General features: G+C 40.6%; 1 protein-coding gene across 1 annotated transcript in view; it reads left to right on the top strand.

Moving 5' to 3' along the window:
* The window catches only part of Hgd (homogentisate 1,2-dioxygenase), a 50,149-nt gene extending 42,385 nt beyond the window's left edge, over window positions 1–7,764 (top strand). Inside the window, exons 12-14 of the mRNA XM_015486892.2 lie at window positions 919–1,045; window positions 4,613–4,794; window positions 7,404–7,764. Of these exons, the coding sequence (XP_015342378.1) occupies window positions 919–1,045; window positions 4,613–4,794; window positions 7,404–7,553 (459 nt within the window). The 3' untranslated portion in view covers window positions 7,554–7,764. The remainder of the gene's footprint in view (window positions 1–918; window positions 1,046–4,612; window positions 4,795–7,403) is intronic.
* Window positions 7,765–8,971: the final 1,207 nt, after the last annotated feature.

Here is an 8,971-nt window from a genome sequence, read left to right on the forward strand (position 1 = left end):
CCTTTCCTTCTTTCTTCCTTCCCTGCCTCCCTCCCTTCTTTCCTTTCTTCTGTTCATTTTTAACACCAGGCTTAAAGGACACCTGCTTTTTCAAGCCTTTCCTGATCTTTTTTTTGGGTAGAGATAGTCTCTTTCCTCTCCCCTCAGTTAGAGCTAACGGGGCAGAGAATCGATCCCGATCATCTTGGACTCCCTAGATGTTGGCATGGCATCTGAAATTGAACACAATTGTTAATTTCAATTAAATTGAATCTCAGCTTTTCCACTGAAGGAGTCTAAAGATCTTTAAAAGCATAATCTTGACTCTCAACCTAACTCCTCTACACTATCACCAACAAGTTGGTGATATATAGTTATCACTATATAGTTATATATATAGTTATCACTATATACAACTATATATATATATAGTTGATATAAATATTGTATTTTAGATCTGAGAGTTAATTGATCAGAAAGCAATGAACCAGTGACTTTCCATGGTTACCATCTGGAATCTCTGATTCCCCCAAAGAGAAACCCATCGACACCAAAACTTAGACGCTGTTTTATTTCTGTGCCCACATTTCTCTGAGCATATCTTTTGTTTGGAGCTCCTTGACACCCTGGTCCAAGATTGGAAGGCAGACACAATGGCTCTAGGATTAGTAGGGTAGCAGGGTGTGGATAATGTGGGCTCAGCAGGGTGAAAAGGCAGCTCAGAATGCTCTTAGCTGGTGTAAATTCGTTTTGCTTCAAGCACAGCGAGGGGACAGTCAGATGAGTGATTAGTGCACCTCGAGCAGAAGTCCAGACTTCTGTCATTGGATCAGAAATTAGACTGTCAACTTGAAAGCAGTTTCATGTGCTGATGACGCATTTGTCATTGTCCAGTCCCTTCCTGGCATTGTGCATTCTGCCTTTCCTTTTGTGTTACAGGACCCATCCATTTTCACAGTGTTGACTGCCAAGTCTGTCCGCCCTGGAGTGGCCATTGCTGATTTTGTTATCTTCCCACCTCGATGGGGGGTTGCTGATAAGACTTTCAGGCCTCCCTATTACCACAGTAAGTCTTTCTTTTACCAAGCCACATTTGGAGACTAGAGACAGCAAAGCAGTGAACACTAAGCACTGGGAATAGTGCCCAGGTTGTTTCTGGACACCCCACCTTGCCCAGAGCTCTGGATCCTGCCTCCCCAGTCCCATGCTGTACCCAGGCTTCAAGCTGCTCAAGCATAATCCCTGCAGAATGGCAGGGATGCATCAATTTGGGGCCTAGATCCCCATTTCTCTGGACCTGAAGAGATGCAGAAAGGTTAGTAAAGCAGAAAACAAGAAGTTTCCATAATTTTCAGATTTTTCTTTTATAGAATGGGGAATAGCAGTGATGTAATTAGTTGTTCGTTGATTTGAGGAAGTTTATTACTTAAGCATGGTTCAAGAGCCAGTAAAATGTGCCTTTTCTAGTTACTTAAGCAGGACCAAGCAGATTACTGTCTACACTAGGGGAGAGACTCTATTCTGGAAGGAGTTTCTACAGAACATTTGTTGCTTAGAACTGGAGCTAACAAATCTACTATTTTTGTTTTGTTAATATTATTGTGACTAATGGTTAATGATTATTGGTCAGTTCCTAAGTCCCCATCATAAATTCTTTAAAAATATTAACTCATTTAATTTAAATAACAGCTGCAAGAGATAGGTAATATCATTGTCCTCCTTCTATTTTTCAGAAGATGAAATAGACACAGAGGGATTAAGTAACTCTCTAGCCCTCACAAGCTAGTTACTGAAAGAGTAAGGATTTAATTGCAGAACATCTCTGATGCCAGAAGACATTTATGACCACTCACTGATGCTGCTGGCCTAATGCCTGGCACATAATACACATCTAATAAATATTTATTCAACAAGTGAATACATCATCAAGAATACATTAGGTCATGGCTATTTTAGTGAACTTGACATTTTTAACTGTACAATAACTAGCTGAAAAATCAAATCTAAAATTTGATGTATAATTCTGCTTCCCAGAGATTGTCATTTTTGGATGTAGAACTCTAGAAAGACTCTAGGATAGATCTCAGTTAGAACATTCTAGAAAACAAAATGGGTAACTTAGGCATCTGTGAGGTTGGGGAAGTAAGATCCTCAGGATGAGGATCTCATAGTCGGATGTTGGCATCTCCCTTTTCAGGTGTTACCATCAAAAATGACTTTCTTTTTTTCTTTTTAAGTTTATTCTCAAGGCCCACCCCATGGAGTTTAATTCATTGGCTTTAAAGTAGAACTTCCAAATCTGCATGTTAGGCCAGCAAGCCAAGGTACTCTATTGTAGAAGAAGGTCTACAGACCTTTTGTTGAGAAATAGTAACAGGTTTGTCACCCCACCTATGCAGAGGGATAATAGAGTGTTATGACATGGTCAAGTTCACTACTGTGCTATAGAATATCAACCCTCCTTCGTCTTGATCTCTCCTTCAGACCATGTGAAACAAATGGCCTTGTGAAATGCCTCCTATAATTTTTTTAATGACTCCCTAAGTAAATTTGGCCCCAGGATAGATCTCATAAATGTATGGTGATCCTGAGTAGGTTGGGAACCCTAAGTTAGAAATTACTTTTGCCAGAGATATTAAAAACTATTGCTTTAGCAATACTCAGAATCTTTGCTACTTTGATGTGACTTTAAAGGAGAAGCAGAGAATTATTTCCCTAGAAATATTGCCTCCAGTCATTTCAATGCATTTTAGTCAAAGAGATTCAGCTTTAATCAGAAAGGCAAGGTCTACCCTCCCACTGTCCTTTGAAATATCGAAAGTGATGTAGAAATGTTATAGCCAAACTCATTGCTACCTAAATTCATATTCAGATCAAAGCTGAATTCCATCTTGCTCTCTTCTTAAAATTAAGCTGGGAAGGTGACCCTGAGGATATATACTAGAGTGGGGAGCGTGACAGCAAATTTAAGAGCAGAACTGTTTTAAAAATGTGGATACTTCCTGCTTCCATTCGCTTCTTTTCCTCTATTTCTGCTTTGTGGAGAACCTAATAGAACTATGTATGACCTGGGTCTCATCCCCTTAGTAAGGGTTGTTACTTTCTCACTTACTCTGTAGGATCCCACAGCAGCTTTTACTTTGGGGGCAGGGTGGGCGCAGCTGCTCAGTGGATTACAAAAGTATTTGGGTACACATTTGTACTTTGCATATGAGAAAGAAGGGCAGGGCATGGATAAGACAAATGTTTGACTTTGCAAGTGTTGTGACTTCCATATCTCTACTCTGGCATGGTTTGCATTCTCAGCACTCTTCATAGGACAGACTATGAATAGCATTAAACAGATTATTTCTTATTCCTGTCTGTATCACAGAACTTAGCATAGTGTCTAATTATATACATTGGAAAGATGGGCAGATGGGTAAAGTAGGAAATGGGTGATGAATGGAGAGATAGGTAGATGGCAGATGGAGATGGAAAGACACTTAAGTTCACTCAGGTGTTATATTTCTTTAATTCTTGTTCTAAATGTGTTATTATTCTAATAAAAACCTTTATTACAATAAAAACATAAGATTGAAAGAGTGGGAGCTGGTAATGTCTGTCAAATTGTGTGTGACTCCAGAAAGCACAATTAAGACCAATGAATTTAAATTATATGAAAGTACATTTCCATTTAATATAGAAAAGAACTTTCTTACACCCAGAGTTGTTAAGTTACATGATAGACTTCTTGGTAGAATGGAGAACTTCCATTCTTAGAAGGCATTCAGGTAGAATCCAGGAATCTGTCAGTAAAGATACAGAAAATTTGGGGCTGGGGATGTAGCTCAGTGGCAGAGTGCTTGCTTACCATTTGTGAGGCACTGGGTTTGATTCTCAGCACCACATATAAATAAATAAAATATTTTTTTAGGTCCATCAACAACTAAAAAAAAGAATAGAAAATTCTTCTGTGTTGAGTAGCAGCAAGAATCCTTTCCAATTTTAAGATTTAGTATTATAGAAGAACAGAAGAATAAGATTATATTCAATTAAGATACAGAAAGATAATCTTTGTTAAGATGAATATCATTTATAGTCTGTGTTTTGTAGATATCAAGATTCTGTCACACAGATTATCATTTAATAATGAACTGTAAATCTAAGCTTCTTTCCATTACATCACCGTCCATCAGTACACACACACACACACACACACACACACACACACACACCATTTCATCTTTCTAGACTGGGAACCAGAAATGTGGTGACACTATGTACTGCTGTGCTGCAGCTATTGAGGAAGGAGCTCTGATCTAGAAGAGAAGATGACTTTAATACGGGAATCTATCCACTTGTTATTATGATTTCCATTTTTATTATTATCTTGTCTGGGCCTTGATTTCTTTAGATCTAGTCTAGTTTCTTTCAGATGCAGGAACTCAAGACTTTCATCTACATGCCATGGAGTAGAGCTTTGCCTACCAAGAATGTTGTTTTTCTGTCTAACCATACTCTTTATTAATCCTATAAAATTTATCAGATCCTCGTATCTTCTTGGCATTCTGCAGGAATAATATTTTAGAGGTCTTGATGTTTATTATTCTTGCCTTAAATAATAAAAATAATAATACTTCAACCTTCCCAGGGAACTGCATGAGTGAATTCATGGGACTCATCCGAGGTCACTACGAGGCAAAGCAAGGTGGATTCCTGCCAGGGGGAGGCAGCCTGCACAGTGCCATGACCCCCCACGGCCCTGATGCAGATTGCTTTGAGAAGGCCAGCAAGGCCAAGCTGGCTCCTGAGAGGATTGCTGATGGCACCATGGTAAGCAAATTAAATGCCAGGCTCTGGTGGCCTCTGGGCTCCCCAACTGTGTTGAGAGGAAAGTGCCTTTTTTCTCCAAAGTCACAGAGGTGGACTAGGAAGAGTTGTGTGTCTGATTGTGCAAGTTTACGTGTATATAAATATACCCACTCATATACATACTAGACTTATGGTATGGGGTGTAGGAAGACCTTTGGACTTGGAGTCAGACCTACATTCAAATCTTATCCTTAATTCTTGTGTGACCTTGAACAAGTCACTTTACTTCTCTGTGCTCCATTTTCCCCATCTGTAGAAAAGCCATGCTATCCAGCCCAGCAGATGGTTGTGAGTTAATCTTATGAACCGCTCAAATGCAAGGAAATATTATTAATATCCATATGCAGCCCTGTGCCTGCGCTCTGTTTTTGAGTCTTCTGCTTTGGGCAATAACCCTCCAGGGCCACAACAGCAGGGGAGGCAGGATGTCACCTTCAGCCTGTTTCTCAAGCCAAGGAGGGTCAGCAAGCCTTTGCCTTACTCTGGTCAAAGCTTGTGAGCAAGATCTCAGCTGTTTTCTCATTTTTCTTGGCTCTGCTTTGGCATAGAATGAAACTGATGGGATTTAGAAACTGTTTTGTATTCTTCCGGTGTCCAGCTGTAAACACTGAGGCTGAACACAATTGCAGTTGGCTGCGGTACTTGATTTTATTTTATTCTTGCATTCTTGGAGGTAGAGTTAATCGACCACAAGAAGTAATTTTATGCTAAATCATATGCAAATTCGTTTTACATTTTTAAACAAATGTCTCCAATGCTACCTGGTTTAAAATCTATAACACAGACCTGCTTGACTCCCTGCCCAGCTCATAAATTACCTAAGCAGTGAGCCCTAGCTGTCCATCTGTCCAGTGCAATTTGCTTTGGGTCTTAACTGCAAAGCCAGAGTTGGTGGAGCTGCTTGGAGGAGGAAGGAATAGAGTACCTCCCATCTGCTTGGATTTGGTTTATGCTGAGGTCCCTTGCAAGGGTATCTGCAGGGTTCTTATAAGACCCCTATATCTCTGTCTCATGGTTTGACAATCTTATTTAAGCTATTGTTTCTGAAGCCTCCTGAAAGTGCACAGGCTACTCCTGAGTTGTCACACAGTAACCATTGGTTGGTCCCGTAAATTGGCTTTGGATAGTCATTGTTACCAGGAAGCAGTTTTTATAACGAGCGAGACTTCAGGTAATGTCTGGATCTAGACGAGTAGTAGGAAAGAGCTGTCCATGTAGAGGTATTAGGTTGAGAGACCCAGAGTATCCGGGAGCCCACAATACCTGATGAGGAGTACCCAACACTTTACCCAACTTTGAGTTTCCCTCACTCATTCCCATTATATAATTTTAGACCTAAGGGAATTGTAGACGCCTTATTCTTATTCTAGTTTGGAATGATTAACTTGATATAATATGGTCTCTGTAGCTTAGTTGGGACGGGGCTTTTAGTATTCTAGGAAGCACCTAGGAAGCAGTCAGCAAAAGACAGCAATATTAATTGCCATAACAGCTATACCTGAATAGAGCTTTATACCTTACATAACACTCCATAAATCTCATCCAGAGCTCACATGGAGTCTGCCATAGGAAGTCAGGCAAGAACACTTATCTCCATTGATGTAGGCAAACAGAAGGTAATGTAATGAGACAACAAACATTAATATGGGTGCTCCAAATAGTATCACAAGAAAACTGTATCATTTCTCTTTTGTCTGCTATATTCTTTAAATATCTTGGCTGGGAATGTCTTTCAGTCTATAGATCTCTTGCCTAGCATGTGTGAAGCCCCTTTCCCCCACACACAAAAGCTATATTCTTTAAATTTTTTAATGTGAGTATATAAGAATCATAGGTTGGTTGGTTGGTTTTTGGTTTTGCTCTTATTTTTTAAGGCCACTGTGGTAGGAATATCAGCTACTGATGAAGCTGAAATATCTAAGTTGCACAGAATATTTAAATATTCTTTCTGTTGTTGACAAAAATATCCAGAACAGTGTGAGATACACCATTCAGACCCTACTGGGATATGACTTTAAAAGTGCTATAGTCATTCCTGCCTTTTCCTTTCCACTCCTCTTCTTCCTCCTTTTCTTTTTCCCATCTGATTTCTTGGTCAGAGTCTTGAAAGAGCAAGCTCAAATCTCAGCCTTGCCACAACTTATCAATTCACTTCCTAGCTCTGAGCCTTAGCTTCCTCCTTTGAAAAACAGAGAGACTGTCCTCTCTCACAAGGACATGGCCATGGTAAGTGATGACCCCTGAGAAGAAGAATATCTTAGGACTCTCCCACCTCTGCTCTTGGATCTAGTAAAATGAGCTCCATAATGCTATGAGAATAATGTGAGGCCTAAGTGCCCAATTCTACCTCACAGAATGAAACTCGAGGCCCTGAGTAGCTAAAGGTTTTGCACAAGGTCTCATCAGCTTCTGAGTGGTAGGACCAGAGCCAGAACCCAGGGTGTGGATTTCCTCTCCTCACCAATTGATGAGTTGAAGATTTTGCTAACCTACACCTTCTCTTGACAGTTAATGAAATGTTCTTTATTGTCTACCTGGTCCCTTCTTATCTCCATCCTCATTTCCTACAGGCATTTATGTTTGAATCTTCCCTAAATTTGGCGGTCACCAAGTGGGGACTCAAGACCTCCAATTGTTTAGATGAGAACTACTACAAATGCTGGGAGCCTCTCAAGAGCCACTTCACCCCCAATTCCAGGAAACCAGCAGAATTCAACTGAGCCTGGAGCATCGTTACCATACATGAGAATGGATTTGTGCCATTTCCCTGAGAACCTTGTGCCTTCTAGAAGTAACAGGGAAGAGGGTTGGTTAGAATGAGAACTCATTTTTTCATAGTCAAATAAGTCAGAACATGTGTGGAAATCTATTAGTAAAGTTCTATGGCTATCAGCTTACTTACTCAATAAATTTGCTGCTATTCTGTTGAAATGATGAATGATTATAATTAAGTCTAGATGAGGCTTATCTGTACTGGCCAGGACTGGTGAGCCAAGTAAATCCAAGAGGCTGGACCAAGGCTAACACTCCTGCCCATGTAGTTGTCCAGAGGGCCTTCATTTTATGAGAACAATGTAAGCATCCCTCGGGGTCCACAAGACCAGGAAGGATGAAGCATGAGGTCAAATTCTTAGGATTTATTCCATGCATGGGGAATTCCAAGGGGTCAGCAGAGTTTCAAACTTACATCTGTGAGCCTAAAATAGATGGGCAGTCAGGACTGTAGTCTATCTAATCTTGGTGGTCATGTAACAGCCAATATGATGATATTGAGCAAAAATCCCTGTCCCCAAGAAGAGAGATTTCATTCTCTTGGGTGATCTGCTGTTCTGATTTGCCCATGACTGCTAAGAGCCAAGTATATGATGCATGGCATTTTTGGTCGAAAGGTGACGCCAGCTAGCCATTGAGATGATATGATTATGTTAAGATTTGCATTCATATGGATATTGGACTCCTGCTGTTCACCTAGGCCGGCTACGGGACTCCTGGAGAGTTCCCATTGGTTGGGGAAGTACAGTAGGAGGGAGTTCCGGGGGAGGAGCTCTCTCTGCTGTCCGGGAGGACCCGCGTGGGTGGAAAAAATCTTCCCAGGCGGTACCGGACATTGGCGGCAGTTTCAAAAAATAAACTTTGTTCCTGCTTGAGTGGCTCGTGATTTTGTGCCCAGCCAGACTGCGGCAACTGGCGGCTCACACGGGGAACGCCTGAAGCTTGGAGGTGAGTAAAATTGCTCGCCCCTGAGGGAAGGCAACAAAATGGGTGACCATTTCAAAAAACAATGTGTTCTCGTTTTGATTTATCTTGTTTTTGTTTCAAGCTGCCTATCCCTAGAATTTTCTCAGGCAAACTGGGAAAAATGGTTGGCTCAAGGTTTGAAGTTGTTCGGCCCTGAGAAAGAGAAAATTGATACAACTATTCTTTGTTCGGTTTTTATTTCATTCTGTTTCGGTTTTGTTTTGTGCTATCTTATTGGGTTGCGTTACCTTTATAGTAGATTAGAAACTAGTAAAAAACAAACCGAAAGACTGTTAAGTAAATTGTTAGAGGTCCAGACTATGGTAGAAAACATGTTAGGTCAAGCGAAAGAGAAGGTCTCTCAAGCTAGTCGGACAGAGGAAGATTTGAAGAAAGAAAG

The sequence above is a fragment of the Marmota marmota genome, unplaced genomic scaffold (assembly GCF_001458135.2).
Source record: "Marmota marmota marmota unplaced genomic scaffold, marMar, whole genome shotgun sequence".
Classification (NCBI taxonomy): domain Eukaryota; kingdom Metazoa; phylum Chordata; class Mammalia; order Rodentia; family Sciuridae; genus Marmota; species Marmota marmota.